Raw genomic sequence first — 20,009 nt, 5'->3', positions numbered from 1 at the left:
ACTATGGTAAATGATAAAAATGAAATAATTTCATATAATTCAATTTTTTCAACAGACCTCGTATAGTTTCTAATGAAAAACAAGGATAAAAACATGGATTCTGATAGTGAGAACGAGTGTACCCCACTAGAAATTTGTTGTGTCAAAAAAAAATTGATTTTTCCAAATCACTGGGTAACAAAATGAAAGTGATCATAAAGTCAAGTCAACTTTTTGTCACACTGACTTGAAAGCATGGAGTAATGGTTAGGGACTATTGATCCACAGGAGCTGCGTTCAATCTTGTGTCAATAGCAACGAGAGTTTTTTATTTTTCATTCCACTCAATTTTCGAATTATTTTAAATGTAATAAAATAAGAATAAATGCGCCAAAAATGCTATTACCGACTCTGATTTGAGATTTTTCACAAATAATCTCTTTTTAATATTCCTGTCATAAATCATAGAAAAAATATAGTATTCTACTCGCGAAAAATGACCATTACTCTCTAGAATCATTACGACGCGAACCGAAGGCGAATCAATCTCAATCCTCACGAGAAATAGCAATATTTCTCGTTCCATGAATAATATATTACAATAATGGTCAGCTATTGGACCTAAAAATGTTCTCGGTCATGAATGCAACAATTTTTTTGAGAGGCTAAAGAGTACTTGTAAAGAAAAAATCATTCTAATGATAAATTTTTATTGAAATCCAGACAATCAATAAATAACACGTGCACATAAATCACATTAAAACAACAATGTATAAAGTGTATATTTTTAAATTACATAACAATTTCCTAGAATATTACTTATACACCAAAAGCACATTTCACGCCTATTTTCTTAGACCTTTCGAATAATTCACCAGAAATAATAATATATCACAATTAAAAGAGTTCTTGAAAAAGGTAAAATAAGAGAAGGGCGTGAAAAATGTGTATTGCTCTGTTTCAACTGGTCCGCTCTTCATAATCACTTCTGGATAAAATTATTATTGTTGCATCAAGTAAAAAAACACATCTAAGGAAATCTCATCCACCAGAACGAAATAGTTTATACAGTTAAAAAAGATACTTTTCAAACGATAATATGAACTTTTGGTTTCTATGATAATCTCAAGCATTTCTAATTATTTAAAAGCTACAAGCAGTTTTGGGCCTTGACATGAAAATTTCATAATCTTTTTTTCAGTATTCTACAAAATGAAAACAATTCATTTACATTTCCATCGAGATTATTCTTTAATCAATTTATCAACAAAAAAGGGATATTGTCAAAATACTTCAGTCATTTTACGCGAAATACTTCAAAACACTCAATGTATTAGAATTTGTGACAAAAACTCGACGAAAAAATATTTCTTGCAAAACGGTGTTTTCAACCAAAATGGCTGAACTTTTTTCAATTTAAACAACTATGAAAAATACTTCGATGTGATATTTCACCGCAAAAATATGTTAACAATAAAAACACTCATTTATGAATACAAGACAGTGAAGGGAGAAAGTACAAGCATCTTCAAGTAACCAAAAATATGGGTATAGTTGAAAAAATCTAGAAAAATAATGTTCGTTAACAAAAATGAATAAAGTGGAACAAATACATTGTTCATTCTTAACCTATGATTACTCGACAACAAACGCCCTGAAGGGATACACTTTGAATTTCTAGGGTTTTTGATTATGAGGATATCCCATAATTCCACCCTAAAACCGATAATTATAATTTGGAAACTAATAATTGTTGGTTCATTATGAATTTTAAGTGGTCTTCAAATTCAGTTCCTTTTAACAACTGGTACTAAAGGCCAGAGACACAGATTAATATTATCAGTTCAAAATTGAATTCATGTTTTTTGTAAACTCATAATTTGTAAAGTTTTGAATTTGAATTCATGATTCTGATAGTATCCTCATTTGCTAACTATTGAGAGTTTGAAGTAGAAATGATGAGCATCCTTTTCATGAGGAGAAATAAAAAAAGTGTGACCCTTTAGCACTTCTGCATGCTCAAAACCAAAATACTAAAGTCACATAATTGTAAAAGAAGAATCAGACTTCTGGTCTGGACAATTTCAGGACTAGTGTTTCGAGACTAACTCAAATATCCGAAACAATCCTATCCAAAACTTAATCTTCCCAAAAAAAAAATGTAAGAGAACCATGGATAAAAAAAACAAATTTATAAAATACCACTGTTGGATAAATCGGGAGTATAAAAGTTGACTTGCCCCAAATTTTACATTGGTCCAACGGGAATGGTTGCCCCCAAAAGAATGAAAGAACACGTTAATAGTTTTACGAATTAGAAGACCAATTAATCAATTGCAAATCTCATTTTGGGAGGGGGACATGGGTTCTCGATCATTTAGAATAATTCCCTTATGGTAAATTCGTTAACTGATGATGAAATTTATATTGAGTTGGATTATTTTAAGTTAGTACAAAAACCTAACTTGAAATTATCCTCCTATCAATTTTAATAAACTTGTTCTTAGAATGGTGTGGTCATTAGTAATTGGTTAAATTATTGTAATTCCATTGGCCTGAGGGTCAAGCAAAGAGTAACAAGCTGTTTTCGTTGAGAACTCATATGCTACCAATTATGGATTCAATAGTCCATTGTCAAAAATGTTAAGGGAGGCTAATGCATCAGAACTTGATTTTCTTACATACTCCTTGGAGGTGTTCAAAAAGTCTGCAGTCAATTATGTATTTAGTCTATAGATTTACACCTTGTATGTTTGTTATTATTAGGGCTGATGTTTCTATTAATTGTTTTATTTAGCATTCAGTATTTGTATTGCTTTTTATTTAATGTATTTCAAAATTCATACGAATTTTGTAAGTGTATTTGGATTGAAGTATATTTTTATACATGTATAATTCACAAAATTGTAACTTAGGGTTTTTCCTTTTTTACCGAATAAATAAAAAAATTTATTGATACATTTTAAGAAAAACATATGTAACACAACTGAAACATTTTTATATACTAAATTACGTATTGCCGTTTTTGCAAACTGTTTAGTGTAGATCTCACAAACCTTTGGAAAACGCTGCAGCCTCGTGAGCTAATGGAATTCATTCAATTTGATATTGCACTTATTTATAAAAAATTCAGTTTATGTGACCTGAATAGAAACTTTCGATATTTAAAAAATAAACCACCATTCATCAAATGATGAATTTATTACCTTAGATTTTAACTTGGTAGATACTTCATTTGACTAAAGAAATGAATCAGTTCAGGGTAGATTTAAGTTTCCAGTAGTAAATCAGAAGAATTTGGATCACTGAAATATACTTTCAGTTACATGAAGAGTCAACTTTGAACTGCAATGACTTGAAACTCAAGACTAGTAAGTAGTTAAATTTAATGTGAAAGCTTTATCAACGATATTTCATTTATTCAGACTCGTGACTGAAAACTGCCTTTTCCATTTTTAGTCCTAAAATTGTCGAAAACTACAATACAGCTTCGAATCGATAAGAAACCAGAGGAGGCACCCAAACATAAAAAGCATCACAGTATCGGTTCACATCCAGACGAACTCACCTTCACCGAAGATCTTCATCCGTACAACTTCTCCAATATGGTGGTGGGCGCATCTGCTTGATACCGAGAAATCTGCTTCAGGAGTGCGAATTTTTTCATGCGGCCTTTAGAAGACTCCATGTCATACAGGGTGCACAAATTCAAAAGGAGCGACTCGTGGAGGGCATGCACAGGATTGGAGGCGATGGCTGATTCGAGCACCTGAATGGCTTCTTTCAAATGTCCCCCGTACAGGAGGCACACCCCCATATTATTTAGGATCTATTTAAGAAATATGAGTTGAATTGAATCACCAGAACAGTAGAACTCCATTTATTTGAACTCTATCTGGGACACTTTTGGGGAATTTTTTCAGCTTAGACTTTCCAGACGATATTTACAAACAATGCGCATTCAGAGAAAAAATGATTGAGCAGTAATTTTTATACTATACGTATATAATAAGACTCTACTTCTTTCCAAGAATTTCTAGTAATTTATATATGGCAACTATAATCACTGATTTCAATAGTATAACGGCATATTGATTACTGTTCAACAGTCCTATAGATAGATAGATAATATATTTGTCTCTTTAGGTTGTTCTTACAACACGAGATAGGTCAAAAAAAATTAAAAACGAACAACAAGTACAAACACATTGACAATAGTCAATTTCACACAAAAGTTAAAACATATTGGATGGATACATATTTAAAACAGTACATATAATGCATACTACATGGATGAAAATGAATCAGCCACACTTTTGAATGAAATCGTCTAAAGTATAAAATGCTCCTTGGATTAAGAACTTTTTCAGTGTATGTTTAAAAGTTTTTATTTTCGTTTCCGATTTGATGCTTTCAGGCAATGAGTTGAATAAATATGCCCCTGCATACAGAGGTGATTTTTTGTGATGTGATCTTATGGGATGTAAGTGAAAGTCATTTTTCTTTCTCGTATCGTATCTGTGGTACTCACTGTTTTTGTTTAGTTTTGCTTTATTTAAAAAGGTATACGTCAGTAATTTATACAAATAAATAGATGTGAATGTTAAAATATCGTTAATTGTGAAGGTGTTCCTACACGATTCTCTGTAGTCTAAATCATATTCTGATGAACTTTTTTTGTATTCCAAAGACTCTGGATGTTTCTGTGGACCTTCCCCATACTATGATGTTGCAGCTGATGGTGCTATATACCAGTGCATAATATAAATTAATCAAGTAAGGTCTATGAAAATTTGACTAAAGTGTATAGAAAGCATAATATAGTTTATTTAGTTTTTTGCAAATATAATTGGTTGTTAAATGAGAACTTTAGTCTAGTTCCATACCTAAGTATCGTGCTGACTCTGATGTGTTTATTTCAATATCATCAATATTTATTGTAAGATTGTGTGTTCGCCTTAGGGGACTTGTAAACTTTATGAACACCATTTTGTCTGTATTGTTAATTAGATGATTCACCTCACACCAGTGCGCAAATTCCTCTGTAACCAATTTAATTTTCTTTTGGAATTCAGTAGCGGTGTCAGTCACACAACAAACTGTCTCAACTACAAAAATTGCAGAATCGAGGAATGAGAATAGTCTGAGAACAAATTGATACACTCCTCATAATGCTATGTTGAATCCTCTACAATGGTTCTATTGACAATATTTCTCAAATTCCAAATATTTTTCTGTTTTCTCTGTATACTTTTGTACCAAAGAATCGCATTGCTTTACATTCATTTGTAGCATTTGCAATGAAATGGTAGTCAGATATTTTTTTGACTGACTGATGACTTATATGAATATTGTGCAATATTTGTGAGAGTAATCATGTGCAATTTTTTGTTGGAGTTTCATCTGATAAACTGTTATTTCTGCAGGACATTTCAATGATCAAGTGTGGAGGTGAAACAAAAAAATAACTTCAATTAAATATTTGATGGAGTCGACAATTTTGTGCAAATAAAGCTTACAGAGGCGTTTTTTTGTCATTATTCCATGACTAAAGCCTGTTATCTCAATTGAAACAACCTCATTCAATAATAATCTATAATAATAATAATAATATTTATTCGTTCATAACGATCATAACATGATGACATAGAACAAGTCAATAATAAAAATAAAAAATAAATATGATAGATAAAATAAAATAAAATCTAAATACATAGATAGAAAACCCCGTTGATTGAAACAGTCGATTATATGATTGAAACCGTAGGTACATCAAAATTAAATATAATTATGAACTGAGCCACATTTGGTAATTGTGTTGGCATTCTAATCAACCCAATATTTTATTATTAATATTAATCCTTGCTAACATGATATTGTTTTTGCATTCAGTGATAGATTAAACGATTGAACACATTTAAGAAATGATCAATGTGAGTAACTTACCATAATATTTGTAGGTTCCAAAGAACTAGCCTGCTGAAAAAACACGTAGGCTTCATCAAATGCGCTCTGCGCTATCGACAAAAGACCCCTGTCGACGAGTCCCCTGACACCCGGAGGGGTTCCTTTGATTTCAGAAGCTTCATTGAAGCAGGCCTCTGCTCCAGTAACGTCGCCTAACTGCAAATGCAGCCGACCCAGTGCTGAAAGTAAGGCGTGTCTTGGGGCCCCTTCTCTGAAAACAATAGACGGTTCGTCTCACAAATAATGACATGAAATGAATGAGACCAAATATACTCTACACATTTTATAGGTTCGAAGTTACCAGGGATTGCTCGCAGACCCTTTCTGGGGTCACTCCGGATCGATGGTTCGCTCTGTCTTTTGACCCACACACAAGAATTATATTAAACCTTGTGGGAAAATAAGATAAGATGAATAACTGGCAAGTTGTACTGTAGAAAAGACAAGGGTTAGTATAACTCTACTTTTATAAGATTTAAAACGTTATTATAATTTCACAAGACAGTGCTGTATATTCTATATAGCTAGTTAGGGCGGAGGCCTGATTAGTCATTATAGGGGGAGGAAAAAAGATCCGATAAACTAATTGGTGGGAAAAGGGTATAACAGTAGGTAAGTCCCAAGACAACGGGCACAAAGAAAAATAAGGGAATTGAAAAATAAGCTGTTTGTAGTTTACAATATTTACGTGGGAATAGGCAGAAATATGCTGGATGCTTGAGTAAAGATATTCCTGCATATTAAATTTTATGACGATAAGAGGATTACAAAAGACCCAGACATTTGAAGGATCAATCAGGCGGGAAACCCATGAGAATAATGCAAAAATAAACTCAAACAGAATTATTTTATAAAGAATGCAATAAACCAAGCTGTTTTGCCATATAAATTTTATTTTTATTTTATTTTATTTATTTATTTGCCACTGAGGTTCTATTTTAAAAAATGGATTTTGGTCTGTAGCACCTACACCAAACACCCTGTATATTTAAAAATTATATCAAAATATAGCTCTCATGAACTCCTAAAACTTTTGTATGAAACATTTTTGTGTATCTCCTTCAACAAACCAGATATTGCCTGTCACATAAAATGTGGGACACCCGGTATATATATATATATATATATATATATGATGAGCTGTTTTCTCGGGTTTCGCTCCGTGTTCTGTGTATTTTCTCCCCATAAGGATTATTTTCACAACGTTTCGGCAAAGTCTCATTTGCCATCTTCTGGTGATGTCTGGTTTTTTCAACTAGACTTCGAGTTAACATATATATATATATATATATATATATATATATATATATATATATATATATATATATATATAGTACCATTTTTGCAGCAGCAATTGCTTTACTCTACCATGAAACACTTTATCAGAGGTAATTTGTTTGATCTGCTCTGGTAATTTATTATACAGATTTATGGCATTATACAAAGGGGACTTTTTTATATTTCGTTGTCTTATGTCTTGGAATACGCAAAACATCACCATGACGTGTGTTGTAACTGTGCACCGTTGCGTTTGTTTCTAGTTCATGGATGTTAGATCTAGCAAATCCTATACATTTAAGAATGTATATGGAGGGAGCCGGTAATAATTTTTCCCTAACAAATACTGGTTTACAGCTGTCTCGGTGTTCAATGCTGAAAATTAGTCTAACAATGCGCTTTTGTGCTACGAATACTCTGATGAATTCATTACTGCAACCCCATGCTATGATATTGAGGGATATATGTGAATATGCCATAGAAAAATAGATTTCTAGTAGACCTGCTGTGTCCATGCATGATTTCATTTGCCTTAAAGCAAAGAATGTCTTGTTTAATTTGTTGCAGACATCTTTTATTTGCAGATCCCATGATAAGCTTTCATCCAAGTAAGTTCCTAAAAATTTTACTTCGCTACTAATCTTTATTTCGTCAATAGTTTGTAGGTCATCTGGAACATCTGACAACTCTAGGCTAAACACTAAATTTCAGATTTACAATTAACTACTTTAAGAAAAATAATTTGGATGACAGATGCTAAAGACCGAACACTCTATATCTTTGACACAGGAGAGGTAGATCTGCAAGCTTATGAAGAAAACCTTGTCATCTTGGCAAGGACGATGTCAGAAAGGTTAGCCTGCGGTATCCTCCAATGAATGTTGGACTATGTTCATAGTTGATGCCAGAAAGAAACAGATGTCTGTGAACCCCTGCAAAACAATGATAGTCACCAGGAGAAGGAACCTTAAGAAACCAGCTTCACTGTCTTTCATTTGCAGAGAAAGTGGATTGCTCATTAGAAAAATGTTTTTCACAAAGCCACATTATTCCTATGGACGGCTAGAAGGATCTATGAAAAATCTTTTGGTTTAAGGTACGTACGGAGTAAATGCTTGGTGGCTGAAACCTTTGCAAGCAATCGATACCTCTCCACATCTTCCTAAAGAGAGGCTAGATGACGACACACAGAATTGTGCATATTATCAATTGTACAATTCTTGCACACATAAGATCAATATGATCAGTTCAGCAAACAGAACTCTCTCAGGAGACTTTCGCATACGATAGCATTCTCGGCCGTCCAAGGATGACATTAAGCATAGGTCATACTCATGTCACTTCTATTGAATGTAACTTAAATTTGGGTTCCAATGAAAATGGAAACTCCTATTATACCTCTTATCTGAAATATCTCACATAAATCACGTAGTAGTACAAGGTTCAATACTAGGTTCCACCCTATTTCTTCTTTACAACAACTATCATTGATATAGAGGATTAATTCACTTACTTGGCAGATGACACCACAATGTTATGATATAAAAACAATACTACAGAACTTCATTGAAGTGTGGATGGAAATGATACAAAAGAGAATTCTCAAAGTTATTTTCCGTAAGCCACAAGACTATCCAACGGAAATGTTATATAATGAAACCAAAGTAATGGATGTCAGACAGCTATTCTTCTTGAAATTAGTTCTTAATCAACACAAAAACAAAAAAACGGCGACTAGTAGTAGCCATGTACATGATACTCGATATAGGAACTATATACTCACAATACCTAGACCCGAAAAAAACACCCTAATGAGAAATTACACCTATTTGGCTCCTCGATGCTACAATATGATACCTAATGAACTGAAATCAGTAAATTCTATATATTCATTCCACAAGCAATTGGTTGCCTGGATAAACGACCAACCACGGTTGCCCTTTTGCAACCTTTTGAGTGTAAATGTGTACTCGGAAAGCTAATGAGTGAAATCTCATAATAAATTTTAATGTAATCCTCCCCAAATTTTATTAATGTTGTATTGTGAATAGTCTTCATATAAGTGAGTATAATTTATCGTGAATATGTGTGTGTAACTATGCAGACTGTGTTATTGTGTATTAACTTGCTAATATATCCGTACTTATTAAATTATTATTCTTACCCCCTCCACATACAGGGGAAACCCTCGTGGAGTTCAACCATATTTATTTCATTATATATCGAAATTTTGTATCATTCTTTGTATTGATATTCTGAAATAAATATTATTATTATTATTATATTATAATTCCCTTTGCTTCAAATGCTAATTTAATTGAGAATACATAAAGCAAACAATTTCTTGGTATATTCATTGAAAAAAAAAACTCAAATTTGAAGACCACATTCTCTTGCTGAATAAAAAACTTTCGACTGGATGTTATACAGTGAAAATAACATATAACAAACTAAAATTACATTCAGCTGAAGCATGTATCATTTATTGGTAAAGTCTTAATTGAGAATGGGATTCATTCCTGAGGAGTCCTTCAACAAAGGGCATTAAGGACCAAGGGATTCTCATAGTCATCTTTCTGTGTCAATTTTCATATTAGAAACAGTTTATTGAATAAATATGCATGAATCTTAAATTCCCTCAACTGCCTCTAACTGTGTCAGACGTCAGAAGATCGATTATGGCAAATTTTAGTATTATAATTTTGTTTTATATTTACAATTTGTTTATGTATTTTGTATCATCACAGTGTTTTTCTTTGCACAATAAAGCATCTTAATTATTGTTATTTTTATTATTCATTTACTCTTAAACTCACCTTTCACACAGCTGACCTAACAAATCCATTGCCAATTCATAATCTTTAATGACCAAGCCGCAATTGATGATTGAGTGCATGATCCTGGTCTCTCTTCCACTCCACAAACGTAAAGAATCACTCCGATCCGAATCGCTTAGTTCCATGGGGTTTCCGTCTTCACACAACCCATTTTTCAAATTCTTCAATATCTGGCGAACAGTCGCCAGCATACTGAACAGTTTCGTGATAGATTCCTTAGGTTTTCCGCAATGCATGGGCAACTCAGAGAGCAGAAGCCGAAATGAGAAAGATGCGATAGACCCCGAACGACCGCCGTACATTTCGGGATAAAACTGAAAAAAAATTTTTTTAATAAATCATATACTCCTTATACATCAGGAGTATGTACAAGCAACAATTGAAAATTAAACAACTAACAAGAAATGAAAAATTAAAAAAAAAACTGAAAATCAAAAGATTTCAAGCCAAGTTACTTCACAACTTTTCGATTATTAGTATCAACAATTGTCTTTGTGTGATGACTGGACTTATTCCTCCGAGAGATGACTATTTATAGGTCATTCGAGTGCTTTCACCTACCCCCTCTTCTCTCTCTCGCTGACCGTCGGTTGACCTATAAATAATCATCTTTCGAAGGAATAAGTCTTGTCATCACCTGAAGAGGATTGTGGATAATAATAATATATTTCAGAGTATGCTCTACATTTCATAAAGAAAACATCAAACATAAAATGAAACAACGTCACACAATTTCTACATAAAGTTTCATAACTTATCTAAATATTCCTGAAGTGAATAAGGTTCTAACTTGATCAAATACTCTTTTGAGACCTTTTTTGATATTTTTTAGGCTCTCTAACATTTTAAGTCTCTGTGGTAATTTATTGAAAAACCATAGAGACGCATAGGATGGATGCCTCTCTGACACTGTCAATTTGTGAATCGGAAAAGATATATTCATATTACACTTAGGATAATTAAGACTTGGTCTTGCTTCCAAAAATCTACTTTTATTTTTGAATAGGTATACTACACTCTCACAGATATAGATCGCATTTATTGTCAAGATATTATTTGCCTTGAAGATTCCCCGTCATGACTGACGAAAGTTCAGTTTGAAAATAACTCTCATAATTCTTTTTGGGATAAGGAATATATCAGAGGTATTACTGCTGCTTCCCCAGAATATTATACAGAATTTAAGTGAAGATTCGAAATTCGCAGAATATATAATTTTAGTAATTTTTCATTGAGGTAGGAGCCAATAACTCTAACACTGTAACATATTTGATTCAATTTTTTCCCAGATCTGTAATATGCTTATACCAATGCAAATGGTCGTTAACATATATACCAAGAAGTTTTGTTGACTTCTGAACTGCAAATTCATTGTTTGACAGATTAATTGTACTTGGTGTTTCAATTCTTTTCTGTGCTTTTCTAAATAAAATAACATTTGTTTTCTCAACATTCAGAATCAAATTGTTCTTACCAGTGGTTTGCTCTGTCTAACAGGTTACTCGACTCTATAATTAAGTTTGGATAGTTGTGACTTGACACTAACAGATTTGTATCATCAGCATAATTGGTGTTTTGAGAAGTTTTACTGTCATTATTTAGGATTTCTAAAATATCGTTCATGAGAATAATAAAAAGCATGGGACCGGTTACACTTCCCTGTGCATTTGATGCGTGACGACTCTTATGGCATATTATTCGAAATTTAGGAAAAGCTCCGGAAAAAATTTAGTGTTGAATAGAAAACTAACAACCCATTTTTTGATAATACAGAAAAGTTTTGGTACACTCCTTATGTGGTTTTGTAACATAGGAAACATTTCTCATACTCACAATTGGGACATTCCTTATAGTATAAAAATGAAACAATAGGGTAGATAAATGGAATGGAAAATGCAGAATTTTACAGGTACACTATTTCAGAATATATTTTGCCTAGAAATACTTTCACAAACAATATACATGTTAAAACAAGTGTGTGAGAGCACATTTTTATGTGATAACAAAATAAAATATACTACCTAACAAGATAAATAAATATACCACCATCAAACAGAATTAAACCCATGGCTGTTCAATAGTTACTAACAAAATAAAGAAAAAGGAAGTACCTGGTAGTATAAATCAGGCCTATCGATTTGGCCAAAGGGCTCTGCCTCAGCACTAGCAATATTGAATAATTTACTCTTGACTAGAAGGGCAATACGAGTAAACCAAAGCTGCAGAGAGTGTGGGGAGTGTTTGCTGGGATGCCCCGCTCTTCCTCTACCTTGACCATATATGGTTAACAGCCTAGCTGTTAGGTTGATGGCAGCCCTGTAAGCTCCAGCCTGCACCAACTCCCTAAGACCTCTTTCATCTTGAGTTACATCTCCTGCACTTAGGACTCTTCTTTGAGCGGCCTCGGCTTCTCCAAGACAGCTTGTTACTGCTTCTCCTACGGCATCACCCTGCAAGATTTGAACAATCATTAACACTGCTAAAAATGCAACGAATATATGAAATTTTAAACAAAAATGATATCAGATATCTTAGTGTCACTTATTCTACATTCTTAAGAACGATAGGACACTATTTCTAATATCAAATTTGGCGAAAAATGTATACGAAAAAAATACTAAAATCTTGGAAACAACTATCTGTTCCATCCAGTAGCGGTTTTGGTGTTTATGGTCTGGAGTGTCTATTATTCGTTCATGAACTCGGAAGGAGAATAGGTTAAGTAACGAAAGATTACCGTTCTACCTCTATTTTGATAGAAAGAATTAGTATTGCTATTCAACGTGGTATATTCATCAGTCTCCTATCAAGGTTAATCCGCAAGTAATTCATCCACCTTCTTCTTTTTTAGTGCAGTCAATGGACTGCACCCCCCCAAATATGAGCTGCAGTCCTCGTGGTTCTAATTACCTTTCAGTGGAAGAGCTTTATGAGGCAAGAGCCGAATCGATCCCTCTACAAAACCCTTCATTACTTGGAAAGATCGATTGCAGCTTGAGAAATGGTTCTGATATATGCTCTTCCTTATAAATCAGTAGACAGTTGTTCTTGGGAAGAAAATTGGTTTAGATAATTTAGGAAACACTTGCTACATGAATAGCATTTTACAAGTGTTGTTCATGACAAATAATTTCATGAAAGAGGTTTTTACGATGAACGAGAATGTTTCCTACTACAAACTCAAACAATTGTTCATGCAGTTGCAGTTTCGTTAGAATGTATCATCTCTTCCACCAAGCGGTTTCCTGGATGCTTTGAAGTCCACTAGATACTCGTTAGAACAACAAGAGGATTGTTATGAATTCTTGGGGTTCTTGTTGAATACTCTTCGTGAGCAAAAAAATAGCAGAATCAATACTCCCGATCTCTCTGGATTGAAGGATTCCGTACAGTCTATCTCGTCTTGTGTTTGTAGATCTTTTGTTGAAAAAATCCTCACTTGTTTACTTTGTAGTAAATGTTCAAGAGGTAGCAAAAACGTATGTGATTTTCTGGAACTCCAACTAGCATTTCCTAATATGGCGATGTCTTCAATTTATTGGAGCCTCTGGAGATACCCTACATTTTGTTTTAAGAAAGAGAGGACATTGGCAAATCAAGATCTTCAGATGATGTGGTGCTGCAGGTTTCTCCGAGTTTTCCTGCAGCTGAAAAAGCCACTGGAATCAATGAAGTCGCACCGGAGTGCCAATTAATTTTTGTTGTTTTATAATTTCATGATTTGTATTTCAACATATATAGGAATATTATATAATTATATTAGTACTATGTTGCTGTATCGCTGCTGTTCCAATGTTTTGACAAAATCAGAATCAACGAACTTAGGCGTGCACAGCGTTATAGAACAGTGCTTTCAAAAAATTGTTCTACAGCGCCATCTAGTGGCGAGTACAGAAAAATTGATAGCCTAAAAATCGTATCTATGAAAAATTACTTATACATGTCAAGTTTCATCACGATCGGTTGGGCGATGTAGAATAATAATAATATGCTTTATTATCATAAGGCATAGTCTTGTAGATAGAGCTTGTGTAGTACATAAAATAATGCAATACATACCAACTGAAATTAAAATAAAAATATAAATAGTATGGAGATGATTTGTTTGTATTTTTTTCTTGTATAATCCAATGTGTCACATACTCAATTGTATTCTTGTCAATATTGCAATTGCAATATTTAGAAATAGAAAAAGTTTTATTCATCGCTAAAATTTTCACACATACACAATTACAAGATTAAATATATGAGAAAACTTATTGGACTAGTCAAAAAAGTAAAACGCTAAAAGCTAAACACAAATGTTTGATCTTGAATAAATTAAAAAAAAAGACTACATGTATAAAAGAAACTATGTCATTTATCTAAGCACTGAAAGCAAGAAATGAATTCATACTGTAGAAGCACTCATCCAACAAGAAACCATATAGTTCATTCCTCATTACAGTTCTACTTTTATTGATCTCTATTAAAGTTGTTATTGTATTGAAGTATTTATTACCCAAGTATTTTTGGGAATTCTGACTCACACTCAAGCGAGAGTAGGGGAGTTATAAAGTATCTTCACCCCGAGAAGTGTAATTATATATATCAGTTTTTTTGATATTGGTGTTTAATTATTATAGATGAATAACACTAGCTGTAATATGTAGAGGCACTACAATGGTAAGATGCTAAACTTTTCAAATAGTGGTTTACAAGAGACCAGTGGACGAGACTTGGAATGACTCTTTTCTGAATCTTAAATCTGCGGTAAGTATATGCAGAGTTATCCCGGAAGATCAACCCATACTGTAGCCTTGATTGTACCACTCCATGGTGCATGAGTTTTATAACTTCTGTATCTTCGAATTGCATGGTTTGCACTGTCAACCTTTACACATAAACTGTCGATATGTGCCTCCCATGTTAGCTTTTGAACCAGGGGTATTCCTAAAAATCTAGCTACCTGATAGTATTCCAAAGTTTCACCACACATATTGATGTTGTTCATTAGATCTGGATTTGAGGTTCTGTTTTTGGGTAAGAGGTTGATAAACTTGGTTTTCTTTATATTGCAGACAAGATCATTGTCGCTACATTATTTATTGAATTCATCACATGCATAATTACCCAAGTTTACCAGTCTTTCCAAGTTTTTATGGGCTAGAAGTATATTTGTGTCATCAGCGTAAAGTACCATTCTATTTGGTGTGGTACAGGTATCGTAGAAGTCATTTGAAAATATAAAAAAGAGTTGGTCCCAATATAGACCCCTGGGGCAATTATAACTTGGCACTCTTCTAGTCAGATTTGCTATTATTTAATACTGTCACCTGCATACAATTTGTCAAATATGATACTATCCAATCATGTTGTAAACCACGAATTCCTGTGTTGAATAATTTACGAAAGAGTAAGTCGTGTTTAACCATATCAAATGCACGAGTTAAATCATAGAATATACCTAGTATACTCTTCTTGTTGTTAAGCTGTTCATAGATAAAATCCAGAGCTTGCTCAATAGCCCTTGAAGTTGATTTAGCTTTCCTGAATCCATTTTGGTTATTAGAGATGATGTTGTAATGTTCAAGGTAGGAGATCAGTAGGAACACAATTACAGGATGAATTACTGATTGTTTAGTTGGCAGTTTTTTCGAACTGTTACAAGAAGAATTCAATATTTTTTTCAAATACATAATTCAAATTTTTTTTTATTTGGTTCATAACAAAGCTACAGCTTTAGAACATGTCACAAAATACCACGAAATTAACATATGCCAAAAGTAAAATATAAAATCTTCAGAAGATACAGTGCAATAAAAATAATAATAATTCATTACATACATACAATCGTGAAAGGCATCTTTGCTCTATGGTCCAGGAAGTGAATGGAAAAAGTCATTAATACCATATAGGGGATTTTCCGTAAGTAATGTCTTCAAATGTTTTTTTGAATTTACATAGTTCAGAGAACGTACTGTAAGAGGTACATTTCAATATCAATAGTATCGTCCATTCTTTGTAACCGGGTTGGAGGTATAATCAAATTATCTTTATGTCTAGTATTGTGACCGTGTATATCGAACACAACAGAGTAACTATTAATGTTTTGTTTGACATATAGTAACTTTACAAAAATTATCAGAGAGTAAAGTGTCTTTATTCTCAACGTTTTAAAGATTGGTTTGCAGGAGTCTTCAAAATTAGCTCCTATGATACATCTTATAGCCCGCTTCTGAATGACGAATATAGCATTTAAATGAAACTGAGCTGCCGAGCTCCAGACAGACAAGCCATATCTAATAATGGATTCGAACAGTGCATAATAAGTAGTTATTGCAGCGGATTGGTTAATAAGTTGTTTAACTTTTCTTATAGCAAATACTGCACTATTTAGTCTATTGCAAATTGTATATATATGTATGTTCCATAATAGCCTGACATCTATATCTACACCCAGAAATTTAGTGTGCAGCATGTCTAGGTCGTTTTCTACATTGTAAAATAGTCTGGATTCGAAAATGATTTTCAGCGCTGATTCCTTGAATACATAAATTGTATGGTATGATTTTTGTTGATTAAATTCATCAGTTACTTGTATGAGGTCTGTTCAAATTTTGTGGGCTACGTACATTCATTTAGCAATTTTTTTATTTTTTTATGTTGGTACATGTGTCTCAAACATATGTTCACAGTTTCAGCTGTTTAACATGTTTGGCTTTTTTGGTGAGAGGCATAAAACTTAGAAGTGTTATGCATGTTTGGAGATTTTCTGTTATCAATAAAATCCTATCCGTGTATCAGAAAATAACTAGTCTGTATTAATCTAAATGCTAAGTGCATCTGATCATATAAATATTAGAGGAAAGATGCACTACAGAGGAGGGCGCCAGGTTCATGACCTTTTATCATTTATATAAAAATGAAACATCTAAAAAAATCATTTCTTTTGTTGAATTTGATCAGTATGTTTCCAGAAAATTAAATCATATAATAGGTAATATTCAAATTGTTGCCAGAAAAAGACTTTGAAAAAATGTTTGTTTGTACTTATGTAAAATGATGAACAGAGAACGATTCTGAAGTGAAAACGCAACGCTCTCCCTTCATTCCAAAATAATTGCCCTCCAAAGATCAAAAGGTTATATTCAACCTTTTTTGCACCAGAAAAGATGGGAATATTCACATGATTTTCTTCACCACGTAAGCTTTACACATTGTTCCACTTTGCATCATTCTTTTTCCGCCCAAATTAATGTATTGCAGTATTATATTTTTAGTCAGAGCTGTTTTCTGGTAGTTTATTGTGCAACTGACAAATTTAAGGTTGCAATTTTACGTTAGTATGACTGTTTCGCTCAAATAATACAATCGATTGGAATTCACGCTATTTTTCATATTTTGATTATGATTTCTTGGTAATTATCAAAAAAATGAAAATCTCCAAAACTCTCAACCTGAAATTTTTCAGTTGCACAATAAACTACTAAAAAACAGCTCCGACAATAAATACAAATTTTTCTTCATGGAAAGAGATGAATTTGGTGGAATAATACTGTCTCTTGATCTTTGGGGGCCGTAATTAAGGTTGAAAGGGCAAAGAGCGCCACGCTCTTACTTTAGAATCGTGTTTTACATTTAGTTCACACAAAATTTTTTATCAAAATCTTCCGCTGGCAACAATTCGAATATTTACCATATAATTTAGTGTCATACCAGTTCTTCCTCAAGTACGACTCCAGGCATTGTGAGCATTTCCCTATTGGGAAAATAGGTCCCGGGTATGGCAGTGGCACACGCAATAAGGCACTGCCTTGTCTTTTCGCTGGGGATCCAAGCGTCTCTCCGTCTGTCTGCTTCGGAACCTACTACTAACCTAGAACTGCTATAAGAATCTTCGCTGTTCGAGGAGAGGCCCAGATCGGATATGATTCCATTTGCCCCCGTATTCGAGGAGTTTCCGATCAAATCAAAAAATGCTGCTGTGGGATCTCTCGGTTGGGGTGCTGGTTCAGAAAATATTTTACATACTTCTGGCTCGTTTTTCGTATCACTTTTATGATTGTCGTCGATTTTTAAGCTGTTGATCTGACCTGCCGTTTCTGTGAGTACTTTAGCGAAATCTGTTTGGTCCTTTTTGGTTTCGTTTGTTGCGAAGTATTGACTAAGAGACGGAGAGGAATTTTCAGTCATTTTTGATATCTTATTAAAATCTCGGAGATGTGTCTTGTGGTGGTATGCTCATTATTATTGTAAAATACTTTCAAATAAAAATTTTTGTTTGTTTAGGTTTTTCATTGACAAGTGACATTTGAAAAGTATGTGTTATGTGGGACTGTTCTTGAATTCATCGATGAGTCTATTGATTGGTCCAATCGAATCGTTGACGCCTTTCTATTGGTCGAAGCACTATTAGAAATTTTATATTGAATTAAGAACTAGCCTTATGCATGTGAGTAAAGCTGAATCATTTGAAGACGGAAATTTCAAAATCTTTCTAGTACGTCCCATCTTCGAGGTTAAAATGTCCGGAACGAAATTTTGAAAAAATGAATAGAATTAATGTATGGATTAAAAAAATCTCTATCCATCAGTATTCATCACGACACAGTAGAATAAATATTAATTGAGATGTGGAACTACGAAAACACATGACATCAAAACGGACAAAACTTTTGAAACGACCCAATACCTGTTCTATCAACGTTTCGAGGTAATCCTATTGGCTATAGATTGATAATCGAAGTTGAATCGTGTAATATTTGTGTGAGATGAAGGATTTGGTGGCGAAGTTAGTCGTTGAAATGCTCGCCTTCAACCTTTCGGAAAAACGAGCTTTCGTAATTAGTTATGAGGAACTGGATAAACTCTTGAGAATATAAAACTACACATAAATACCTACTGCTGTAAAATTTTCCCAGAAAAAGAATAACGCCGGCTGCCGCTGGTCGTCGAAAATCGATTGTGACTTATTGGTCAAGATCGCGCTCAACTCGACTTGCGCTTTGCGATTGTTCTATATGCCGCGTCGCTATATACATTTGAATATTAGTTTGAATTCTCAGTAGAAGTGTTTGGTTGCATTGTCAATGTAGCAGTGGAATAAAGTTTACTTTAATTTTACAATGTAGTCAATTATTGTCAAACTCACGGATAAAACGTAACAATACTCACACAATATTTTATATACTTCGAGTGAAATCATCCTCTGACATAGTGAATAACCATATAAATTTGATCGATTGACCGATTCTGAGTATAATTTTCCATTTCTTTGTAAGCGTTTTCGGATCTTATGGAAAGCTGTTCTTTTGGATTTCTGTAAAATAATATCACAAAAAATAGATGAGTTGAAGGGGTTATATCTTTAGGAGTGATTAATTTTTGGGAAAGAAAGTTTTTGGCTTTCTACTACTCCATCTTGATACAAAAAAAGAATGAGGGAATCTTCCAAAGAAAGGAAGTAATCAATTTGAAAATAATTAACTCTATACATGGATGTATAGATCATGCAAAGAAGTAACTTTCAGACACAAACTGAAAGAAAGTCCTTCTAAAACAGCTACTTTCATATAAACATTGAATTACACGAAAGAAAAAAAATCTTTCGAAACAAATAGAAATGGATTTCGAAATATCCAAATTGGATAACAGTATAATTTGGTACTGAAGAGCCTTAGGGCAAGTGTTTTAAGGCAAGACATCGATGTATACCAGTGAGGATGACAGTGTTCCATGTAAGTGCAATTCATTTAAAGTAGAACTCATGTGAATGATATCTGATTTTTATTCCACAACGAATGTTTGAAATTCGAACTGAGTAGAGAAAAGTAACTTCTGTATAATTCAGTGTTCATATAGAAGTATTTGTTTCGAAAGACTTTTTTCTTTCGTGTAATTCAATGTTTATATGAAAGTAGCTGTTTCAGGAGGAATTTCTTTCAGTTTGTGTCTGAAAGCTACTTC

General features: G+C 33.3%; 1 protein-coding gene across 2 annotated transcripts; it reads right to left on the bottom strand.

Moving 5' to 3' along the window:
• Positions 1–672: 672 nt before the first annotated feature.
• On the bottom strand, positions 673–18,364 carry LOC111512671 (trafficking protein particle complex subunit 12). Of its 2 annotated transcripts, none has more exons than XM_074181378.1 (5): positions 17,760–18,363; positions 12,173–12,511; positions 10,041–10,375; positions 5,926–6,157; positions 673–3,808 (listed from the first exon to the last, which is right to left on the bottom strand). In XM_074181378.1, exons 1-5 carry the CDS (start codon positions 18,234–18,236, stop codon positions 3,563–3,565), a joined length of 1,629 nt encoding a protein of 542 aa, XP_074037479.1. In that variant the 5' UTR covers positions 18,237–18,363; the 3' UTR covers positions 673–3,562. The 2 variants fall into 2 exon arrangements, with proteins under 2 accessions (XP_074037479.1, XP_074037480.1); XM_074181379.1 differs by lacking the exon at positions 673–3,808 and adding an exon at positions 4,545–4,723 and having other exon boundaries at positions 17,760–18,364.
• Positions 18,365–20,009: the final 1,645 nt, after the last annotated feature.

Source organism: Leptinotarsa decemlineata, unplaced genomic scaffold (assembly GCF_025532065.1).
Source record: "Leptinotarsa decemlineata unplaced genomic scaffold, Ldec_3_MD MMD2_tig00026307_RagTag_RagTag, whole genome shotgun sequence".
In the NCBI taxonomy this organism is placed as follows: Eukaryota; Metazoa; Arthropoda; class Insecta; order Coleoptera; family Chrysomelidae; genus Leptinotarsa; species Leptinotarsa decemlineata.
The sequence above is the reverse complement of the archived record's forward strand: the minus strand, read 5'-3'. Positions and strand labels throughout refer to the sequence as shown.